This window comes from Dendropsophus ebraccatus, chromosome 6 (assembly GCF_027789765.1).
Source record: "Dendropsophus ebraccatus isolate aDenEbr1 chromosome 6, aDenEbr1.pat, whole genome shotgun sequence".
In the NCBI taxonomy this organism is placed as follows: domain Eukaryota; kingdom Metazoa; phylum Chordata; class Amphibia; order Anura; family Hylidae; genus Dendropsophus; species Dendropsophus ebraccatus.
The window spans coordinates 10,109,915-10,135,606 of record NC_091459.1 but is presented as its reverse complement, the minus strand read 5'-3'; the positions used below and the strand labels follow the sequence as shown (position 1 = coordinate 10,135,606).

Sequence of the window (25,692 nt, the reverse complement as noted above, 5' to 3'; positions counted from 1 at the left end):
TTTTTCGCGCCATGATCTGTACTTTCTTTTGGTACCTTGTTTGCGTATATGAGACTTTTTGATCGATTTTTATCACAATTTTTCTGAATTTGATATGACCAAAAATGTGCAATTTTGCACTTTGGAAATTTTTTGTGCTTACGCCGTTTACCGTGCGGGATCAGTAATGTGATAATTTAATAGTTTGGGTAATTATGCACGCGGCAATACCAAATATGTTTATTTATTTATTTACTTTTATTTATAAAATGGGAAAAGGGGGGTGACTGACTTTTATTAGGGGAGGGGGTTATTTATTGATAAAAACATTTTTTTCACTTAGAGTTATTAAAAACACCCTGGGGGACCCCTATATACACAGCACTGATCCCCCGGGGGACTTCTATGTACACAGCACTGATCCCCATGGGGTACTTCTATATACACAGCACTGATCCCCCTGGGGGATTTCTATATACACAGCACTGATCCCCCTGGGGGACTTCTATATACACAGCACTGATCCCCCTGGGGGACTTCTATATACACAGCACTGATCCCCCTGGGGGACTTCTATATACACAGCACTGATCCCCCTGGGGGACTTCTATATACACAGCACTAATCCCCCTGGGGGACTTCTATAGACACAGCACTGATCCCCCTGGGGGACTTCTATAGACACAGCACCGATCTCCCGTTGAGATCAATGCTGTGTATATATTAGAGCACTGATCCAACAGATCAGTGCTCTGTTATACTGGTCTGCTGCAGACCAGCTACATGGATTGCTGAGCAAGGATCAGCGTCATTCCAATCTAAGCCCCGGCCCAGGCAGTGTAACAGATCTCCCCCCCCCCCCCCCGGCGAGAACCACCACTAGACACCAGGGAGGGGGGCACTGCAGGACAGTTAAATGAAGCTGTCATGTTTGACAGCTACATTTAACTGTCCTAATTAGCTGCAGAAAGCAGCTGAGATTGTGGCAGTTCAGTGTGGGGTCGCGGCGCGGACCCTCTGTGAACCCTCCCACCCCCCACCCCCAGGACTTGCTGGTACGTCCTGCGGAAGGAAGGGGTTAAAGACATACTATGGAGAAAAAGAATTGGTTTAAAATGCATTGGTGCCAGAAAATTATACAAATTTCTAATTTCTTTTTACTTAAAAAAAAAACAGCTGCTGTATGCCCTGCAGGAAATGCTTTCTTTTTAGTCTAAACGAAATGCAAAAGGACAGCGCTCCATAGCGTGGATCAGTGATATAACAGGGAGAATTTAGTGTGTCCAAAAAACTCTCACCTGGTGGGGTTGTGCTGTAGTCGAGGCACAACACTCATTAACGCATGTGTTTGAGGACCGCAGCCACTCCCGCTATCCCAACGGAATAATAAATGTAAAAACACCTCCAACACCACAAAACACGGTTCCAAGGGGCGCAGGTCCAGAAAGAATAAAATGATAATAAAATACTTTGCTTTATTGAGACCCAACGTGTTTCGGAGCCGTACCGGTTCCTTTTTCAAGAGTCATAATGTTCTTCTGTGTGCAGCTCAGCAGACAAACACTTTTCCTTGTGTAGCAGCGACACCCACCTGCTGTCGCTGCTACACAAGGAAAAGTGTTTGCTGAGCTGCACACAGAAGAACATTATGACTCTTGAAAAAGGAACCGGTACGGCTCCGAAACACGTTGGGTCTCAATAAAGCAAAGTATTTTATTATCATTTTATTCTTTCTGGACCTGCGCCCCTTGGAACCGTGTTTTGTGGTGTTGGAGGTGTTTTTACATTTCTTTTTAGTCTGACACAGTGCTCTCTGCTGCCACCTCTGTCCATGTCAGGAACTGTCCAGAGCAGGAGAAGTATTCTATGGGGATTTGCTGCTGCTGTGGACAGTTCCTGACATGGACACAGGGGGCAGCAGAGAGCACTGAGTCAGACTGGAAAGAAAACAACATTTCCTGCAGAACATATAGCAGCTGATAAGTATGGGAAGACTTGAGATTTTTAAATAGAAGTTAATTACAAATCTATATAACTTTCTGAAACCAGTTGTTTTGAAAGAAAAAGGTTTTCGCTGGAGTACCCATTTAAGAAAATAAAAACACTTAAAAATTTGAGGTTTGAATTAGCCTCCACTATGTTCCCATGCACATCTCATAGTGACAGCTAGTAGATAAATGTAAGTCAACAAATGGGTTTGTACAATTCATTAATCTAATAAATTTATATAGGATATATACATAGTAGGAATTCATCATTTTTGTAATTCTCTTAGTGTTTTTCTTTACTTGTGTCAGGCTAAAAATAATATGATATTGATAAAACAATTCAGGTCTTACCTTTAGTTCTGCAACAGTGTTTGGAAAATTTCTGTCCGACATTAATGCTACATGGTGCCTAATCCATTGGATGAGGTAATTCACCATATTTTGATATTCTATCCACTTTACTTCCACATCCTAAACAAGAGAATACAAGTATAAGACAGGCTATGTTCACACAACGTCGAAAATAGATAAAAGGCAGCCAATTTTGATATTTAAAACAACTTCCATTTTTGCCACGATTTAATTGACTGCAATGGCAATGCATTGAAGTCTATGGGAAGACGGACGTCCAATGCACACAAAGCATTGAATAACGGACGTTTTTACCGCGGACGGCAAAATAATGAACATTATTATATTAGTTATTACTTTATTAGTTGTTCACACACAGTTTTTCTTTTTCCACCGTTCTGTCTCCATTTTTACTATTAAATTTAATGGACTTTTCAATTAAGCCGAATCCAAAGACCAATTAGTAACCCCAACTAGAATAATGTACCAGCAGCCGTTATTGCACTAAGGGAAGGCTAGGTAGCTAAATAGCGTCGGTTATTTCAGCCTCAAAATAACGGCCGTCATTTCAAACGGAGCTGAAAAGACGTTGTGTGAACATAGCCTAACACTGCATCAGGCACAAGCTGAGCCTACACGTCTGGGGTGACGGGTCGAAGGATCAGCTGTCGCGAGGGATCAGACAATTATGGGCTCCTTCACTGGCACTTTTTTTATTGCTTTTTAATGCAAATGTAAAATGCAACTTGTTTTAAGTAGTTTTTTTTTGTTGTTGTGTTTTACTTGCATTTTTATAGTGTGCCATTTTTTACATGAGGTTTCCCTAGGGTTTTAGAAGTTCTATAAGTCTATGCTGAAATGTAACATTACAGTACATGGGTGATATATGTCAGACGGCTATGCCATCATAAACCTGATTGAATCCAATAATTTTAAAGAAGTCCGGGCATTTTGAGAATCCAGAGAGGTAAGTGCATACTCTAACAACTAAATTTCCCCCTGCCAGAATTCTACTTTTATGGACTAAAGTCTAACAGTAGGAAGGCTGGCACTCACGTCTCTTTATTACATATTCCAAGTATAGAACATTGGGCGACTATGCTTCTTATAAATTACATCATATATCGGACAGATGACAAAGGCTATGGCTGGGCTGAAATGTATCCTGTCTACCTAATGTAGTATACTTGGATTATGTAATAAATAGAGATGAGCGAACCGGGTTCGGGTTCGAGTCATTTGATTAGTGGTGGCTGCTGAACTTGGATAAATCTGGAAAACATGGATACAGCCAATGACTATATCCATGTTTTCCACATAGCCTTAGGGCTTTATCCAACTTCAGCAGCCACCGCTAATCAAATGCCGAAAGTTCGGGTTCGGATCGACTCGAGCATGCTCCAGGTTCGCTCACCTCTAGTAATAAACTATAACCACGTTAAAGCAAGATGTGAGTGCCGGGCTGCCTTGTGGAAGTGGAATCAACTTTGGAATAAAGTCTAATAGTGACTATGTTTAGTCTACTTCTAAGTGTATACTGTTTATACTGACTATCTAGGGACTAGATAAGTGGAGGAAGAACATCGCCTTAGGGCCGTATTACTGCTAGATTGGCGCTGGCTTATGTAGCCTATTACGCAGCTCGATTATCGTGCAGCAAGGGCTGTATATATATCTTTATCGATGTCCGTGCAGCAAGGGATAAGTATCTATGTCTGTGTGTGTATATATATATATATATATATATATATATATATATATATATATACATATATATATATATATATATATATATATATATATATACACACACATACAATGACCGTGCAGCCCTTGCCCTGGGGTTAAATAATAGAGATATATACTACCTGATCATGTTCCCTGGTGTCCTAAGGCCTTGTCTGTGGGATTCCCAGTCTCCGCAGCTGCAGCTTTCACTTCTGGTGCCATCTTTAAAGTGACAGACCACTCAGCCAATCACTGGTCGCGGTGCTGTCTTGCTTGGCCAGTGATTGGCTGAGTGGCCTGTCACTTCAAAGACCAGATTAGAAGTGAGAGCTGCAGCTACGGTGACCCCAGACAAAGCTGCAGGACACCCGGGGACCCTGGACAGGTAAGTAATAACTTTACTATTTTATACACAGAATCCTCAGCCATGGATCATGCTACCTATTACATGTAGAGATGCGCGCTCAGCAGACGATGGTTTTTAAACTTCCCAAAAGCCAACGATCAGCCGATGATTGGCTATTCAGCTGATCATTGTTTTTATTACACAAAGCGATATCGGCCTGTGACCCTATGGGTCACCCAAAGAGGTTTATTTTGTGGGCATGTTCACCATTAGTTAAATAAGAACACAGCACATGTTTGGTATATATCACTGTAGAGAGGTGTCATGCTTGTTATATTGGAGTTATATTACCCCCAGTGATAAAAAATCGCCTAAAACATGTCAGAAAAAAATCCATCCTACTTACATTTGCACTAATTCCTTCCCCTCCTTCTGGTGTCTTGGGAAAAGCATCATACATTGAGGAGACATATGTGATGACTGACTTTTCATCTGGGGAAGAAACATCTACATCTAAAGAAAATAAGAGATTATATTAGTGTGGTTCTGTGTTTCAATAAACTGTTTTAGGTAGTTCTCTATTATAAAAGGAGAAGTCCGGCGTCGGGCACTTTTTTTTCTAAAGAGCCGGAGGGGAGGTGGATGAACATAACATGCACCACCCCGGCTCCAGCGCTGGGATCCAATGTCCTCCGCTTCATTCCCGGTCCCCTGTCTGCCTCCCGGTCTGAGCGGGGACCTGGGTCGTGACGTGTGAGCCAGTCAGCGGATATAGTGGGGTCCCTTGATTGGCTGAGCGGGCCTGACACGTCACACCCCGAGTCCCTGCTCAGACCAAGAAGCTGCCAGGGGACCAGGAACTGGAGCAGAGGACAACAGACCCCAGCGCTGGAGCTAGGAAGGTCGGTGCATGTTGTTATGTTCAGCCACCTCTTTCCCAACTTTAAAAAAAAAAACTGCCCAACACCGGTATCTCCTTTAAGAATAATGTTTTACCTTCTGGATCCAGAAGTCTGGTGACACCCAGTTTTTCAGCTACATAAAAAGCATTTTCTAAGTTTGTAACATTGCTTTGAACAGCAACAGTATCCATGTCAATCAGGTCCGGCCTACAAAACAAAAAATACAAAGCCAAATAAGAAAAGTAATGAATGGTAACAATCTTATAAACATTTATATAGTTTAAAGGGGTTATCCAGCGCTACAAAAACATGGCCACTTTCCCCCTCTCTTGTCTCCAGATTGGGGGGGGGTTTCAAACTCGATTCCATTGAAGTAAATGGAGCTTAAAGGAGAAGTCCGGCCAAAATTAATTTTTGATATGTTGTTACTTATGAAAAGTTATACAAATTTCTAATGTACATTAATTATGGGAAATGCACATATAGGGCTATTTCCCTTAATTTAGTAGATCAGGAAGTGTTAGAAATATCTCTGAAGAAGTGACGTCACGACCCAGGGTGTAATTCCTATGGAGTGTCCAGCAGGGGGCGCTCTCTATATAGAAGTCTATGGGACTTTATTGTTTCTATGGGTTTCTATGTAATGTAATGTAATGTAGTGTACAGTGCTTTATTGAATGAATACATCTATGGAATACTTTGGGGAGCAAGTGTCCTTGCTCCCCAAAGTATTGCATAAATGTATTCATTCAATACATTCAATACACAGTAAGCCCGCCGATCCGCCGCATTTCCGCCGAATTTCCGCCGCATTCCCGCCGATCCGCCACACGCTGATCCGCCGCATTCCCGCCGATCCGCCACACGCTGATCCGCCGCATTCCCGCCGATCCGGACCATATACATTGAACTACAGCTCCCATCATCTGCTTCTAGTATGAACAGGTGATGGGAGCTGTAGCTGGGTAATGGATATGACATGCCGCCGGGCGCAGGGGGGAGCCGCTCAGTACACAGCAGCTCTCCCCTCCTCCTCCTCCTTCCGGGATAACTTCCGCCTATACCAATGCTGACTCCCTGCCTGGCCGCCGCTCTCCGCTCACATATACCGGCTCCCGGCATCAGCGCGGACACCAGGATGCATCGGGAGCCGGTATGTATGGGGGGGAGAGCGGAGAGCGGCGGCCAGGCAGGGAGTCAGCATTGGTATAGGCGGAAGTTATCCCGGAAGGAGGAGGAGGAGGGGGGAGCGCTCCTGTGTACTGAGCGGCTCCCCCCTGCGCCCGGCGGCATGTCATATCCATTACCCAGCTACAGCTCCCATCACCTGTTCATACTAGAAGCAGATGATGGGAGCTGTAGTTCAATGTATATGGTCCGGATCGGCGGGAATGCGGCGGATCAGCGTGTGGCGGATCGGCGGGATTGCGGCGGAAATTCGGCGGAAATGCGGCGGATCGGCGGGCTTACTGTGTATTGAATGTATTGAATGAATACATTTATGCAATACTTTGGGGAGCAAGGACACTTGCTCCCCAAAGTATTCCATAGATGTATTCATTCAATAAAGCACTGTACACTACATTACATTACATAGAAACCCATAGAAACAATAAAGTCCCATAGACTTCTATATAGAGAGCGCCCCCTGCTGGACACTCCATAGGAATTACACCCTGGGTCGTGACGTCACTTCTTCAGAGATATTTCTAACACTTCCTGATCTACTAAATTAAGGGAAATAGCCCTATATGTGCATTTCCCATAATTAATGTACATTAGAAATTTGTATAACTTTTCATAAGTAACAACATATCAAAAATTAATTTTGGCCGGACTTCTCCTTTAATTGAAAACAACACCTGAACTGGAGACAAGAGAGGGGGAAAAGTGGCCATGTTATACCACAAGACATAACAAAGCTCAGTAGGCGCCCCATCTATTAGGGCATTCATATGATTGCACCAGTCGTAATACCCCACAGGTGGCAGCTATTATGTTTTTAGACCAGGAATGGGGAACATGAGGCCCTCTAAATGCTGTAAAACCAAAGGAATGCATCATAAGAAAATATATGAATCAAGTTTTTATGTAAAAGGGGTATCCTGGCCCTGAGGTAAAAATTTATAAAGGGGCCCTAAAACTAATCTGAGACTCCCTGTTCTGTACGGCAGCGCCCTCCTTGTTATCACAGACAGAAGTACAGGGAGAGATGACCCATGTGTTTAGATAATACAGGATCTTTACAATAGCTGATGTTTGCTTTCCCCTCCTACATCCTGTGCAATGGCCTCTATAGGTCACAGAACATGCCTTCAAAATTCTGCCATTCATGTGAACAGGGTCTTGGCCAACTATTGTGCCTATGTTCATGGGACTTGCTGTAAAGCATATCTTTAAATGCTGCTAAAAACACCTCCGGATAAAAAAAAGGCATAAAAACATTTATGGGATAGATTCACTTTAAGGAATCAAATAATATACATTTTTTCCTTTATGCCTCTCGGCATTCTGGCAATCATTACTTAAACTTATCACTAAGATGTTTATAAATTCTTTAACGACATACGTAATGAGACAAGACACATAGGGCCACATGTATCATCCGGCGGACGGATGATTTTTGGCGGAAAGTGCCGATTTGCGTATTATTTTATACGCAAATGGCCGATTTGCAAATAAAATAATCGCAAATCGGCAATTTCCGCCGAGTACGCCAGGGGGCGGAAAGGGGGCGGGAAGTGGGCGGAACGGAGGGCGCGGACTCAGAGTCCGCGCGATTTATCACCCGTTCCGCCCAAATGTACGCCGAAAACCTACTCCAGTCCTCAGCTGGCGTAGGTTTTCGGCGGTGCGCACCGGCGCGCACAGGATTTATGTACAGGCAGGCCGCCTCTACATAAATCCCCGTACCGCCGGAGCTGCGGGGGCATTTTTAAGTCCGGCGTAAAAAACGCCGGACTTAATAAATGCCTCCCATACTGTATATGTCAGTAATGCATTTATATACAATTACATTATCTGTACATAAATGCAGAAAACTAATCTTACTGTGTTTTTTTGCTATCAGGTCATTCACTACTCACCTTACACAGGTTATTACAGATATGTTCCAGCAAAAGTAAAAATAAGGGTAAATAACTTAATAACGGCCATTGTTGCAAAACAAATAAAGGGGTATTCCACTCAAACTTTATATCAAAACTAAATTTTAATATGTTGCTGCCCATGGTGAGACTAACAATTCCTTCAATACTTGTTATTATCTATTCAGCCTCCTTCCCCCAGTTCTCTTTCTGCTGAAGACATAAAAATCTGTGTGTGAACTCTTTGTCTCCCCCTGCCCCCCCCTCCCTTCTGAGACGGATGATGTAAAAAAGTCCCTGGCAGGCTGTATCTGCAACACTGTAGCTTCTTTGTCATGTTGGGAGGGTTATTCTGAGGTCAAGTTGCTAAAAACAACCCCCACTGTGAATGTCCCTCCCAGCATTACAAAAAAAGCTACAATGTTGCAGATACAGCCAGTCAGGAACTTGTTTACATCAGCTGTCTCAGAAGGGAGGGGGAGACAGAGAGAAAGGCTCACACACAGATTTTTGCGTCTTCAGCAGAAAGCAGCAGCTCAGAACTGGAGGAAGGAGACTGAATAGATACCAAGAAGTATGGAAGGAATTCTTAGTCTCACCATGGGCAGTATGATATGTTATCAAAAGTTATATATGAGTGGAATACCCCTTTAATGATTATAAATAACAACGGCCGTTATTTACCCTTATTTTTTACATTATGGGAACATAGCCTAAATAAGAAAATTGCTTTGGAACTATTATATAATAATGTGTAGGATACATAAAATTATATTTTTGGGGGCGGGGCCTGGCTATGGAGGAGTGAGGACGCTTGTACTCAGCGCTCCTGCCCGGTCTCCTCACAAACCCACCTAAATCAGCCGTCGGAACGACCACCTGACTCCTGACACCATGAGGGGGAAGCAGAACACCAGGAGGCATCCCTCCTCTGCTCCGGTGCCGACCAACAAGGACATCGCCAGCTTATTCCCTCCACAGAGCACGCAGCCGCCTCCCGCAGTGATGGCGCCGCAACCCTCCGCTACCGGCCAGCCAGCTCCTGCCGCAGCAGCCCGCTCCGATGTCAGGAGGTCGCAGTCCGCTGCCGGGACCACCGGATCAGCTGCTGGTGGGATGGATGCAGCACGGACTCTGACATCCGCTCCGGTAGGCACTACAGCCCCATCGGCCTCCTCCCCACGTGGCGCGGTCGCCATCTTGCCGGCACAATCTTCTGGGGACCCGGCCCCTTCCCCTGCACAATCTGCGGCCATTGCGTCTCTCCCCCCTCCCTTAGGCCACCAGATGACTGCTGAGGGTGAGAATGTGCGCTGGGCCTTGGATGATGAGGATTATCCCCCCTCCAGCCTGCTCAGCCAGCAGTCACCGTTGCCACCTATGCCAGTGTGGTCAGGGCACAGGTGCACGCTGCAGAGGGTGAGGGTGCATGGCTATGCAGCCAGGACTCTGGGACATCTGCTGCCCATACCGCAGAGGAGAGTAATTGGGCCCCTCATATTGCCCCACGGGGAGCTGCAGGGGACTCCGCACCCCCACAGGCGCAGACTGTCTCTCTCATACCCCATACAGTGGCTGGATTACCTCTCCTTCGGCCACAGGCCTCCGATCCCCCCTCCATATTGCACTCCGCATCTTCTGAAGAAAGTGTTGTGACACCTCCTCCTGGGTGCAGCCAGGAACTCTTTGGTGACCGAGATGACCAGGTCCTGTTGATGGACATACTTGTGGGGGACCGTTGTCCATCTTTACCTGCTTCTCCCCTCATCCCACCTACCCCGCCCGCTCGGGCAGTAACACAGGTAGCTGGACCGGCCTGCCCACCCCAGTTGGAGTCATCTTTTCTAGATGTCCTAAGAGAATTGAAGGACCTCCGGGCTCATCTACACACCATACCAACTAAGAACGATATGGAGGCGTTTGTTACCCGCCTTGAGACTTCCTGCAGGGCTGATATCACTACTCTACGGGCCGATGTCCAGCACCTTGAGCAACAGGTGACCGCTAATGTTAACGTGACTTATACACTATCCAATAGAGTCGCCGACCATGACCACCTCCTCTCTGAGCACTCTTATCAATTACAATACCTTTTTGATGCACTAGATGACCTGGAGAACAGAGGGCTGCGGAATAATTTGAGGGTTCGGGGTTTACCTGAGTCGGTTGAGACACGAGACCTGGATTCTACCTTGCAATCTCTCTTTAACTTTGTTCTAGGCGCCCCACCGGACACACGATTGGAACTGGAGAGAGCTCATAGATCCCTGGGGCCACGGTCCTCAGACCCGGCTAACCCTAGGGATGTCATTTGTAGGGTGCACCGTTACCAACAGAAAGAGGCTATTCTGTTCAAACTGAGAGATGTTGGTCCTATTTGGTATGATGGTCAAGACATACAAATACTCCCTGATCTCTCCCGCCTAACCTTGCAAAAACGTAGAGCATTCAGCCCCCTGCTGGAGGTTCTTCGCAGCCGCAATATTGCCTACTCTTGGGGATTCCCGTTCCGCCTACAGGTGCGGAGAGACGGACGGGTTTTATCACTAAGTCACCCCAGAGACTTGTTCCGTTTTCGGGAGGCCCTTGACCTGCCGGAGGTCACTCTCCAAGACTGGCCGGAACTTCCCATTGGCCCTCTAATTACTCCTCCGCCGCGGCTGCAGCGATCTTTGAGGAGACGACGGGGAGGTACCAGGAGGAACACCCGTCCAACGCAGCAGAGGGATCCTGCCTCTTCACCGAGACAAAGTCCCCCCTCTGCTTAGGAGCCTTACATATGTGCCTTAGGGCTTTTCACTGACTGTCTGCTCCCCTCCCCGCATGCTATATCCTTGGCTGGTTTTAGTTGGTTTTGGCTATGTTTCTATTATGTTGTATCTGCTTTTTGTTGACGCCCCTTCATCTACTTGCCGACCCCATAGATATACGGATATCCCTTCCGCGGGATGGCCTGTGCAGGATGAAACACCTACGTAGGGGGGTACGGCACCTGGATGAATGCGTCGTCACCACCATGTTTTTGCTATGCTATACCTATCATTTGCCATGGAGAATGTATACCATATTCTGCAGCCTGGGGGGGGTGGGGACTGGAATATTGTTGAATGTTTTATGTTGGTCGTTCTCTCATGTTGAGACATTGGTTTTGGGGGGGGGGCCGGGGGGAGCACTCCTGTCTGGTCAGTCTTGTTCTCACCGGGATCCGTACCCTTAGGGTGCACGAGTAGTTTGGTCCCACTCTACCCTCCCCCTTTATGGAGCTTACCCTCTTCCTGTTAGGGGTTTTTCCACCTATTCTTGTCCTTTTCCTCTTTTCTGCTTTTTATCTACTTTGCTCTTCCCTTCCCCTCTAAGCTACCCCCCTTTCTACCGCCTCCCTTTCCCTTCCTACGCCCTCCTCTTGCCCTGACCGAGGATGTCGACCTTGAATATTTGTTCATTAAATGTACGGGGATTTAATACGCCCCAGAAAAGGTCACAAATCCTGTATCATATGCATAAGAAGAAAATGCATGTAGTGCTGCTACAGGAAACTCATTTTAAATGTCAGCATGTTCCAGCCCTTAGAGATAGATACTATACCCAATGGTATCATAGCCCGAACCCGGATGCTAGGGCTCGGGGGGTCTCCGTTGCCCTGCATAAATCTTTGCCGGGTACCGTCCTTGACTCCCGCATAGATGAACAGGGTAGATTTTTGATGCTAAAATTGAAGATAGGCTCCATGACATACACGATTGCCAACTGGTACTCTCCTAACCAGAATCAGACTGTAGCATGTCGCACCTTTTTAACCATTCTCTCTCAATTCACAGAGGGGATTCTGCTCATTGGAGGAGACTTCAATCTCCCTTTGGATCCGATTATGGACACATCTACGGGTAAGAGCGCTGTCCCCCCACGACGGCTACGCGCCCTTAAGCGCGATCTGCATGGACTTCAGTTGGTGGACGTTTGGCGTGCTCTGCATCCTCAAGGTAGAGACTATACATACTATTTCCCCTCTCACACATCTTATAGTCGCATTGACTACTTCCTGATCAGTCAGCATGCCCTGACTTGGCAACCATCCGCCTCTGTAGGCGACATCCTGTTCTCTGACCATGCCCCAGTCTACCTGTCTCTTTCTCTCCCTAATCACATTAAACCCTCTTGGTCCTGGAAGCTTAATGAACACCTCCTGAAGGACCTGGCTTGTGTGGCTGACATTGAAAAGACCATTGCCTCTTTTCTCCACACACATGCCTCTGATCCCACTCCACTTCCCACACAATGGGAGGCTATGAAATGCGTCTTACGCGGCACTTTTATAAAACATGGCACACGACTGAAGCGCGAGAAGGCCTCTAAAATTACCTCCCTCCTCCAACGAATTCACACGCTAGAGAATACACATAAACGTACACTTTCCTCCACCACCTACGCGGAATTGGTCAAACTGAAAGATGACTTGAAGGCGCTCCTAGACCAGAAATATACTTACCAACGTTTACAGTATCGTCGCTTTCTTTATGACCATTCCGATAAGTGTGGACGTCTCTTGGCTCGTCTCATACATCCCCGGCTGGGACATGCCTACATACCACGTATACAACGACCCGATGGTACGGATTCACAGAACCCTGCGGATATTCTCAGTGCTTTTCACGCTTACTACACCCAACTCTATAACATTTCCCCCACCAGCATAGCTAATGACGTGGCCTCCTCCGACATTCAGGACTATATTTCTGACACGGCCCTCCCCACACTAAAATCGGAAGAGGTGGAGATGTTAGAGGAGGACATATCGGAACAGGAAATACGGTTCGCCATTAAGAACACCCCTGCCGGTAAATGCCCTGGCCCTGAAGGGTTCACCCCCTCCTTCTACAAAACCTTTAGTAGTCTTCTTGCTCCTTTTATGATGAGGGTATTCAATTCTGTCTCGGATGGCTCGTGCCTCAGTCCTTGGAGGCTCATATTAGTGCATTACCTAAACCGGGTAAGGATCACACCCAGGTCTCCAATTACAGACCCATATCGCTTATTAATGTCGATATTAAATTGTTCTCCAAAACTGTCGCCAATCGTTTGACGCCACTCTTGCCTGGGATCACGCACACAGACCAAGTTGGATTTGTACAGGGACGGGAGGCGAGGGACAACACCAACAAGACTCTGGCTCTCATATCAAAGGCCAAATCTCATGCTTTACCATTGTGCCTTCTCTCGGTGGACGCAGAGAAGGCCTTTGATTGCGTTCATTGGGGTTTTCTCCAGGCCGCTTTGCGGCAAGTTGGGGTTGGCCCTCGCTTCCTTAGCAGAATCCTGTCACTATATGCGGGTCCCACGGTGAGGGTGCGTGTCAATGGGGCATTATCTGATTCTATTTCTATATCCAATGGCACGCGACAGGGGTGCCCCCTTTCTCCTTTTCTGTATGTTCTGGTAATGGAGCACCTAGCGACAGCCATACGAGACAACCCTAACATCCATGGACTTTCGGTGCAGGGGACCCAGTATAAAACCGCCTTATACGCGGACGACCTCCTCCTGTATGTTACCCAACCCTATGTCTCCTTCCCGTCTATTATTTCCGAGTTTCAACATTTTGGAAAGGTGTCTAATTTTAAGGTAAACTATACAAACTCCGAAGTGCTGAACATTTCCCTCCCTGCCAATACTGCCTCCTCTATTGCGCAAAACTTCCCTTTCAAATGGCATCGGGACCATCTCACATACCTCGGAGTAAAAGTTCCTGCCGACCTTTCCCGCCTGTATTCTCTTAACTATCAACCCCTCCTAGACCGCACACTAAAAGATCTCATGACATATAATAAGAAACCCCTGTCCTGGTTTGGCTGCATCAATGTTATAAAAATGGATGTCCTCCCCCGATTCCTATACATATTCCAAACTGCCCCCATCATGCCCCCCCCCCATTTTCTTTCGCTGATTGCGCACAGCGTTTCTTAAGTTCATCTGGAATAGTTCACGCCCTAGGATCAAGTACTCCACCTTATCTAAGCATAAGTCGGACGGGGTGCGGGTTTGCCCGATCTTTGCCTCTACCATCGGGCCTCGGTCCTCCAGCGCCTGCTGGATTGGCGGTACAATGCTGCTTCTAAGCAGTGGGTCAAGCTTGAACAACTAGAGTTCCCACACCCTCTATCTAATGTCCCTTGGCTCCCTCTTACCGTCGCCTCTCCATTCTCCGCAGACTCTCCCTTGCCCAGAGTGGCATTTAATTTATGGCGTAGATTGGTACGTAGTAACACTCTGTCTAGACCCTTTAGCCCGCTCACTCTGCTATTCTTTAACCCTGACTTCCCCTCGGCGTGCAGGAAAGACACGTTTTTGATCTGGAAGGCTCAGGACAATCCTAGCTTCAGAGTTGTGCTAGAGGGCAACCCTCTGCCCTCCCTTGGGGACTTGCAGATGCGCGCAGGCTCCACCAACCTCTCCTGGCTCGAATACTCTCAGCTTAGCTCTTACCTTGGCCCTCATGGGGGCTGCAGCTCTATCTCATCTACCCCTACTTCCTTTGAATACCTGTTCCTTTTGAACTCTCCTCCTGAGGACGAGGGAGACGATCCCCCTGGGTTCTGGGCTGCGTGGGAGAAAGATTTGTCAGCCACAATCTCCCCAGAAGACAGGCAGAAGGCACACATCTTCACGCATAAACTGTCCACTGCATGTTCCGCTCAGGAACGGAATTATAAAGTTCTTTCCCGATGGTACCGGGTCCCCACAAAAGTCCATTCCATGTTCCCGTCAGTGCCGGATCTTTGCTGGCGATGTAGCAGTGAGAGGGGCACTATGCTCCACATGTGGTGGGGGTGTGACAAGCTGACTCTGTTCTGGTCAGCTGTTTTTGATGCCTTTCCGGGCGATTTCGGGGCAGACGGCGCCTAGGACGCCCCAGGTGGCACTTCTGTCTATACTCCCTGGTGCTATAGGCCGGACAGTTATTCCTCGCCATTGGCGCTCCACTACTCCATACTGCTGGGGTACCTCCTGAGTTACTCACTTAATTCTCTACCGCTCTCTCTCCTGTGGGGAGATGGTCACCTTGGTCAGGGCAAGCACCCCCCCTTCCTCTCCCCTTATCCCTGCCTTCCCTTTCCTGGCCCCCCTTCTTCTCTTTCTATCTTTATACTCCTTTCTGTACCTCTTTCTACTCACTTTTTCTGACAAGGTTTTCCGCTGAAATGTCTATGTTTGGCGAGATGCTCATTGAGCGCGTTGCAGTTCCTCATTACTCAGTTATCGGTTAGCTTGGGGGGCTTGCTGGACTTAGGTCCTGCCTCCTAGGTATAACGCTACATGTGGACACTGCGTGCTCCTAAGGGAGCTCCTCTCGCACCATTTCCCATCTTCAGCGAATTTGTGTTTACTGTGTTTTGTAAACTTTTGGGTCCTATGTCTGTTGTGATGGACTCCTCTTTGTATTTGTACTTTTCTGCTTTTACTTGAAAATTTGAATAAAAATTGATTATACATAAAATGATATGTTTGCGGGTTTTATCATTTATAATTAACATATTAAAGTTTAAATATTAATATTGTTTCTTATAATGATAAAATACTGCATGTACACATACAAGTACATTATACCGTGTACTTTCAATTCCACAAGCACCTAGGTATGCCCAGAGATGCCTGGAGAGCTCCATTGTTAGTGCAGGACTGTGACATCCTGCTTCCTAATGTAAGAGCACTGTATAAGTGATCGGCTAGCTTTAAAGTATCAGTCCAGCAGAGAGCAGAAAACAAAGAATTACACAGCAGGACCTGTATGAAAGCCGGTATTCAGTGGTCGGTGAGGTCAGTGCTGACTTCAGAGGAGATAGCCCAGAGATGTAGCTGTAAATGAACTCTTTGTTGTCCTGTTTTGGTGCCTCATCTCCCTCCACCCCTCCCCTCTACATAGAGAACCATGAAGACAGGGGGGAGAGCTTTAAACTGCTTTTTCATGATAAAAATGCATTTTTCGGCTAATAAACCCAATTTTAAAGTTTCTTAAAATCGCCTGTACGATTTCTGCAAAAAAAACATACAAAAAAAAAAAACAAAGAAACAACAGTGACACTTTAACCCCTTAACAACCGCAGGCGTATATTTACTCCCTGCGGTCGGTAAGGGAGTTCAGAGTGGGGCCGCACGGAACCGCCGCGGTCCCGGGTGCAGCATGTAGCTCGGGGCCACGGCTATTAGCAGCACGATCCGATCGCCGTGCCCGCTAATCAAGTAATCAAATGCAGCTATCAAAGTTGAGAGCTGCATCCGATTACTTGCTGCAACCGATCCCTGGTGTCTAGTGGCAGAGATCGCCCCCCCCCCCCCCCGGGACGTTGTCCCGGAGGAGCGATCTCCGTGTCTGTTACCTGCAGGGGTCTCCGCCAAAATGGCGCTGATCCCGGCTCGGCCAAAACTATTAATTTATCACATTCCTGATCTCGCACGGTAAGCTAAATTGTGCATCAAATCCAGAAAAATTGTAATAAAAAGCGATCAAAAAGTCGCATATGCGCAATCAAGGTACCGATAGAAAGAACACATCATGGCGCAAAAAATGACACATCACACAGCCCCATAGACCAAAGGATAAAAGCGCTATAAGCCTGGGAATGGAGCGATTTTAAAGAATGTATATTTGTTAACAATGGTTTGAATTTTTTACAGGCCATCACATAAAATAAAAGTTATACATGTTATATATCGTTGTAATCGTAACCACTTGACGGACATATATAATAAGTCAGTTTTATACCGGGGTGAATGGCGTAAAAACAAATACCCCCGAAATAAACAAAATGTGTTTTTTTTTTTCAATTTCACCATACGTTTATTTTTTTTCTGGTTTCGCAGTGTACTTAATGAAAAAATTCAGTCTGTCATTGCAAAGTACAATTAGTGGCGCAAAAAATAAGGACTCATGTGGGTTTCTAGGTGGAAAAATGCAAGTGCTATGGCCTTTTAAGCACAAGGAGGAAAAAACGAAAACGCAAAAATCTAAATTGGCTCTGTCCTTAAGGGTTAAAGTAAATGTACAATCAGGTACATTGCTTTAAGATTTTTACGTCAATAGACTGGCAGCAGGGATGCTGGTGGCGTGTTCCTTTTTTGAACCGCAGCTCAGTTCTTGTGCACGGCGCCGGTCTATTGATGTAAAAATTTTAAAGCAATGTACCTGATGGTACATTTGCTTTAATAGTATGGAACTAGGTCCACTGATGCCTCCTGCCAGATACATACTGTAATACCACAGATAATCCAAAGAATAGACATTTTCCGTTTAAATGTAGTTTCAGCTAAACTTTTCTCTTGTGTAGCAGAAGATGAGTAGAGATGAGTAGAGATGAGCGAACCGGGTTCGGGTCGATCCGAACCCGAACGATCGGCATTTGATTAGCTGCTGAACTTGGATAAAGCTCTAAGGTTGTCTGGAAAACATGGATACAGCCAATGACTATATCCATGTTTTCCACATAGCCTTAGGGCTTTATTCAAGTTCAGCAGCCACCGCTAATCAAATGCCGAAAGTTCGGGTTCGGATGGACTCGAACCCGGTTCGCTCATCTCTACTTATAAAGTGAAGTGCAGATATCTGTAAGAATGACGAGTCCCTGGAGAGCAGCTGTACTGTACATATGACATGACAAGGTCTCAACTACTAGATATTTTTTATGACATGAGCATGGAATCTGCCTTTCAGGACACCCCAAGGACAGAACTGGAGCTAAGGAACTCCGTACAACCACAGCAGCATGTGTAGGTCCCCAGAGCGTGAAAATTGTGGCAGAAAGAGTGCATTGGCTTGTTGAAAATAAGATTAGAAGTTGTACATTATTCTTAGAAAAGGAGTGACTAGCGTGTATGGGAGTATTTTACACTTTATGTGCTCTGTAGGGTAATTCTGTATAAAGTGTGTAATCTGTGTCGCACTTGGGTTGTGTTTACATTGATGCTGGACGCTCCTGACTAGTGCCATAGCGATAGGGGTTGCATCAGTCACAGTTGAATCTGGGTCCCTATGCTAGAGGGACCCCATGGGCCCCTCTTACCACACTAGGCTTAGCGATTTCCCATAGACATTGTAATCCAGGACTAGCACTAAAAGGGGCACTGTCACTCTTCTTTGCAGACCACAGGACTTCCCCTTCCCAGCAAAGGTGGGGGGCACAAAGGAGACTATCTACTGGGTAAGAGGGGTATCTACTTTGTGAGGGGGGTAACTACTGCGCGGGGGTACAAAAAGCTTAGGCAGATACTAGGAAGATGTGAGGTGTACATCCCATTCATTGTGTGTGCACGAAACTGAAGTTGTGGTTCGCTATGCGGCTATTGGACATTGTGTACTGGCATGGCATCGCCCGCTTGCTATACTGCCCATTCAGGCGATTATCGCTCCTTGTAATAGACACAGCGGTCAGCCAAAGAAATGACCACCGGCTGATCATTTCTTTAGGCCCATACCTAAAATCATTGGCCGCCGACCGGACATTACAACGTGTAATAGCGATGCCCGGCTGACAGCTGACAATTCAAGTTTACATTACCTGCCCACGCACCCAGTCTCCTCCTGCGCTCTGCCGATTGCTGGCGGTACTGGTCCCGGCTGTGATTGGCTAAGCGGCCTGTTAGCTCACACAGCTGCTCAGAAGCTGCAGCGCAAGGGACCAGGGAGAAAGAAGAGCGCAGGAGAAGATCAGGAATGTGGACGGGTAATATAAACTGTTTGCACAGGGGCTGCCATGGCATCGCTAACGATGTCCGTGCAGCCCTTGCTAAACGATTATCGGGCCGTGTATCTAGCAGTATTTAGCGCTCATTTACAGTATTGATCGGGCTGCTATCAGCCCGTGTAATAGGACCCTTACTATCGGGTTGTGTAATACGCCCCTTAGTTGTGTTCTTTGAACAAATCCGTATGTAATTGCTTCAGAAAATGCCCAGTCAATTCTAATAGATGATTCAATATTGAGACTTTTCATATCCATCCCCAGCTTTGTATTCAATAATGCAATTAAAAACCTGACCATGTGAACACACTCTTATTCCATGAGCTCAATAAAAGTCAGGGACACAACTGCGTGTTACTAGTTACATTAGAAACTGAAGTAATTACAAAGGGTTCACTTACTTGTTTTGCCAATGCAAGTGTCATTTTTTTATTATTAGATAAGAAATAATTATGATGAATCCAGAAGTGAGACATTATACGTTACCCATCAGAGGCGATAAGTTTACATTCTTTTGATTGTTATTCACCTACTGTGTTACACATGACTTAGCTTTACAACAATGTTTGGAATGACTCATTGTGCACTATTAAAATATTATATAGTTCAAACATGAATAGGTAATGTTATAATCTGTAACAAGATGAAACGTGAACAGATTAGCAGACAGACCAGTGGTACAGTATGTTCTTATAAGAGATTGTGCATATCTCTATGAAGAGGCACAATATACTATTATTTTAAAGAATGCAAAAAAAAATAAATTGCAAACTAGAATGTGACAATGTAAAAAATGAGCAAAACAACAATCACTGAACTTAACGGGGTATTGCCCCTTATCAGTGTGGAGCAGGATTCTGGCTATTGGGGGCAATAAACAGTAGACCAACACAAGAATCACTGAGCTCAAAGAGATCGGCAAAAATTCTAATGGACTACTCAATCAAGAGTCTCTATTAATATGTTGCCCCCTGAAAAATTTGAATATGCAAAAACAAGGCCTCAGTTACGAGTTTGGAGCCTCAATTACGTGTTTCCAAACGCAGGAATATCCTGATATCCCTTCTAGAGAAGGAAACCTATTGCTACGTGGTGCCCCCAGTAGGGAGATCACCAACAACTCCACCCCCCCCCTTGCCCCCTGATACGTAGCCCCTTATGTCCCACTCAGTTCTGAGTATTAGGACACAAATAGGGAAACACCAGGGTGGCCCCTTTGGCTTCAAAGTCTAAATCAGTTGTGTTAAATGGCAGGGGCAATGAACAGAAGACCAGCAAAGCACAGCACATTGAACTTGTTCTCCCGATCGGACCAATCAAAACTTTTGACATGTCTCTATGACAGGTTAAAAGTTTTCCCAAATGACAGTGACACTTCAGCATTCAATAATCACTGATGTAAATTGCCCCTTCTGTGGTACACAGCAAAAACGAGTGACAGAAATATTGAAAAGAATAATGTATAACTGTATGATAATTCTTTTCATCCGTTCTCCTAATATGCTGGAGAATGAGCTTCATGCTGTGCCAATCCCGGTGCTCAGTAATAGAATGGTACTGTGTATGTGAATCGGGTTTGAAAAGAGAACCGCCGCACCGACACCCCCGCGCAGGCACCAATCTAGCCACGCAAGTATCAGAAAAGCGATGTAGCGGTGGTACATTTGCTTTAACTGAGGCCGCACTTTTCTTTTAATTTTATCTGTTAAAGGGGTAGTGCGGTGGTACACATTTATTCCCTAAATAACACACATTACAAAGTTATACAACTTTGTAATGTATGTTATTTAAATGAATGCCCCCCTTCCCCGTGTTCCCCCCACCCACAGAAAGTGTGGTGCATTATACTCACCAAATTATTGTCGACCCCGGACGCCATCTTGGGACAATGACGTAGTCTTCAGACCGCTCCAGCCCTCCCTCATGCCGGCCCCCCTCCAGCGTGTCATCAGCTGCTCAGCTGTGATTGGCTGAGCATAACTAATTCGGTGAGTATAATGCACCACACTTCCAGGGTGGGGGGACACGGGGAAGGGGGCCATTCCCTTAAATAACACACACATTACAAAGTTGTATAACTCTGTAATGTGTGTTATTTAGTGCATAAATGTGTAGCACCGCACTACCCCTTTAATAGAAGATACAATTTACATTGTATAAGGTCTTTCTCTTTCTTTACCACTAAAGAACCTTCATACAATCACTGATTGTGCCAGTATTCTGCATGGGTCTGATCCTATGCCACGGGGATCTGTAACCTCATAATTCCAGACCGCAGTCATTTCATCTACTCAAATGATTCTGTTAGAACACAGCAATTCTTTGTTAATGTTCCGCACCCACAATAACCCACGGTAGTTCATTTCTTTATTCTCTAGCCCATTGTACAAAACTTCAAACAAAAAGATACAAACAAGCGTTTGGCTGCAAGCACCTGTCTGTGGGTGCTGAATGCATAGCGTACAAAGATGGCTGCTAGGAGGAAGACAATGAATCAGCGATAAGAAGTCGGCTCTGCAAACTGAATGCTCTGATGTATGCCACTGCATGCTGAACGGTATCCTCTGAACCCAATTGTATATTCTAAACAGTTACAAAAAAAACCCAAAAAAAACACATGCGCAGTCTCATTTCCGCCAGGGCCACACTTTGATGAAGAATGTGTGCCATAGAGCTAAATATGATGGAGGAACATATGGCATCTATCCAGCGCTGGCAGCAGCATCAATCCCCGCCCACCAGCCTGGACTTCGCCTGCAGCCCAACCTCCTCCTACCCGACCTTACTCAGCTCAATGTCACCGCTCACCCTTCCCCCGACCACGGTCAGCTAACCAACCCCTCCCTGCTCTGGACCCCACTGTGCTCAGTGACACCACTTCCACCCCCCTCCGCCTCAGTCAGCAGTGACTCAGAGGCCGGGACATGATCTGTCCAGCAGACGCAGTGATATGACATCATTGCGCCTGCTGGAGGATCTGTCTTGCGACTCACAGGCTGGATAAGTGGGACAGAATCCATGCCTGGATTAGGTGAGAATAATAGTTTGTTTGTTTGTGCTTGTTTTTTGTGTTGGGGAAATGCAGGGTACATTATTACCATGGGGGCATAGCACAGGGGGCATAATTACTATTGGAGCACAGCACAAGAGGCATTATTACTAGGGGGCATAGCACAGAGGCCATTATTACTATGGGGGCACAGCACAGGGGGAATTATTACTATGGGGGCACAGCACAGGGGGCATTATTACTATGTGGGCATAGCACAGGGGGCATTATTACTATGGGGGCACAGCACAGGGGGCATTATTACTATGTGGGCATAGCACAGGGGTCATTATTACTATGGGGGCACGGCACAGGGGTCATTATTACTATGGGGGCACGGCACAGGGGGCATTATTACTATGGGGGCACAGCACAAGGGGACAAGTACTGACTTTACTGCGCAAGAAACCAACACATTTTTTGCACAGGGGCCCTATGCAGTCTGTCTCTGCCCCTGGTAAATCTATCTAGGAAGTGGAGGCATGATTGTCTCAGCCGGGACCCAAATATGCCTTAGGAGAACACCAGAGGAGCACGGAAAAGTAAGAATAGGCTGTTTATGTTCTCACCATGGGCAGCAATATATCAAACCTTACTTTTGAACCCCTTCATGGGGTGCTCCTAACAAGTTCTACTGATCGGGTGGGGTGGGGGGTTTGGTGTTCAGTACTGAGATCCAGAACTCCCCCCCCCTGCTCAAATCTGACACTTATCACCCAAGTAACAGTATCTCAGACGCTCCATAAAGGAGACAGTAATAGCACACAAAATCCATGTAACATATATACAAAAAGTACTACAGTACAGAGTAGATTACATCTTCTTTAAAAAATAAAAAAAAACTGTGACAGACTGTAAGACGTACAGACGTACAATACTGCTGTAGAAAGAAATAATTTGCTCCAGGCCAGAAGAACATATCATGAGGATACTTCTACGATGACAGTTTGGGCATGCTTACAAATCAAATAGTAATCTCATTGAAGAGCTGCTGAAGGTCAAGAAATATGATTTCAATGTGAACACAAATCTTAGTTTCACCTGCAGCAATACACTTACAGTGTCATATATGAGGACTGGCGTATTCCCTCCATATACTCCTTGTACTCATTCACACTGGACTGAAACTTTATTAAACCTTTCCCTCTCTGGATACATTATTAATCCTCAAAATAACTACAGATACTGACCGCTAAAGAAATACGCATTCTCCATAATACAAACCCTCAGACTGTATTCACACATCCATATTTCTGTCCATTACTGGGGACACGCAATTGTGTACAGAACATAGGACCAATGTTTTTCAATGGCCCTATTAAAACGTCCATATGGACGGACGTCATGCGGACCGGGATTTGCGGCACGTATTGGTATGTTAATGTAGTGCCATTGTAGTGAAACACAAAACACTACTGATGCACATTCGCAGTGTGGTCCGAACCGCGGACGTGTGAATGTGGCCTCAGACTTTAACAACCCATAAAGGGATAGATCAAAAAAAAAAAAAATTCCTTCATATAAACTGGTGCCAGAAAGTGCCAGATTTGTAATTGACTTCTATTTAAAAAAAATCTCTTCCAAGTCTTCAAGTACTTATCAGCTGCTGTATGTTCTGCAGGAAATGGTGTATTCTCTCCAGTCTGACACAGTGCTCTCTGCTGCCACCTCTGTCCATGTCAGGAACTGACCAGAGCAGCAGCAAATGCCCAGAAAAAACCTCTCCTGCTCCCCAGACTGGAAATAATATCACTTCATGCAGGGCATACAGCAGCTGATAAGTACTGGACGACTTGAGATTTTTTAATAGAATTAAATTACACATCTCTGGCACTTTCTGGCACCATTTCATTTGAATGAAAATATTTAGGAATGAAATACCCCTAAAATACAGACATTTGTTCATTATCAAGGGAAAGCTGTATACAGCAAGTGAAGCAAAGTGAATTATAGACTATAGAGGGGGGGAAAGGCCTAAAGGGATGAGTGAGCAGGAAGATCTGAGAAACAGCCTGTGCAGTGTGCAGACTTTCTGGCTAAAGAAGATGCTGGATTCACATATTAGACTGCTCAGTGCTGGACTGGGAACTTCTGAAGGTTTGCTACAGTGAGGTAGGATTGCAGGAGGTTGTTTTAATGTCAATATGAGCCAACTCAGCCGCCAATCTACATCCACACTGCAGCTGAGCATAGAGAAAGCAGACACGGAGATGGTGTGCAGAGTGGTAATCAGGAGGGAAACGGCACATACTAGTGATAGAATAGCCAGAACTAGTGCTACTCCTCATATACATACACAGGACAGTGCTGCTCCTCATATACATACACAGGACAGTGCTGCTCCTCATATACATACACAGGACAGTGCTACTCCTCATATACATACACAGGACAGTGCTGCTCCTCATATACATACACAGGACAGTGCTGCTCCTCATATACATACACAGGACAGTGCTGCTCCTCATATACATACACAGGACAGTGCTGCTCCTCATATACATACACAGGATAGTGCTGCTCCTCATATACATACACAGGACAGTGCTGCTATGCATATACATACACAGGACAGTGCTGCTCCTCATATACATACACAGGACAGTGCTGATATGCATATACATACACAGGACAGTGCTGCTATGCATATACATACACAGGACAGTGCTGCTCCTCATATACATACACAGGACAGTGCTGATATGCATATACATACACAGGACAGTGCTGCTCCTCATATACATACACAGGACAGTGCTGCTCCTCATATACATACACAGGACAGTGCTGTTCCTTATATAAATACACAGGAGAGTGTTGCTCCTCATATACATACACAGGATAGTGCTGCTCCTTATATACATACACAGGACAGTGCTGTTCCTCATATACATACACAGGACAGTGCTGCTCCTCATATACATACACAGGACAGTGCTGCTCCTCATATACATACACAGGATAGTGCTGCTCCTCATACACATACACATACACAGGACAGTGCTGCTCCTCATATACATACACAGGACAGTGCTGCTCCTCCTATACATACACAGGACAGTGCTGCTCCTCATATTCATACACAGGACAGTGCTGCTCCTTATATACATACACAGGATATTGCTGCTCCTCATATACATACACAGGATATTGCTGCTCCTCATATACATACACAGGATAGTGCTGCTCCTCATATACATACACAGGAGAGTGCTGCTCCTCATATACATACACAGGACAGTGCTGCTCCTCATATTCATACACAGGACAGTGCTGCTCCTCATATACATACACAGGACAGTGCTGCTCCTCATATACATACACAGGACAGTGCTGCTCCTCATACACATACACAGGACAGTGCTGCTCCTCATATACATACACAGGACAGTGCTGCTATGCATATACATACACAGGACAGTGCTGCTCCTCATACACATACACAGGACAGTGCTGCTCCTCATATACATACACAGGACAGTGCTGCTATGCATATACATACACAGGACAGTGCTGCTCCTCATATACATACA

At 45.7% G+C, this 25,692-nt stretch overlaps 1 protein-coding gene across 18 annotated transcripts in view; it reads right to left on the bottom strand.

The window, feature by feature from the left end:
• Window positions 1-25,692, bottom strand: part of DST (dystonin) — a 398,894-nt gene that overhangs the window by 193,017 nt on the left and 180,185 nt on the right. For all 18 annotated transcript variants that reach the window (XM_069974481.1, XM_069974486.1, XM_069974484.1 and 15 more), the window contains 3 exons: window positions 5,389-5,501; window positions 4,799-4,905; window positions 2,319-2,438 (listed from right to left, as the gene is read on the bottom strand). In XM_069974481.1, coding sequence (XP_069830582.1) covers window positions 2,319-2,438; window positions 4,799-4,905; window positions 5,389-5,501 — 340 coding nt within the window. The remainder of the gene's footprint in view (window positions 1-2,318; window positions 2,439-4,798; window positions 4,906-5,388; window positions 5,502-25,692) is intronic.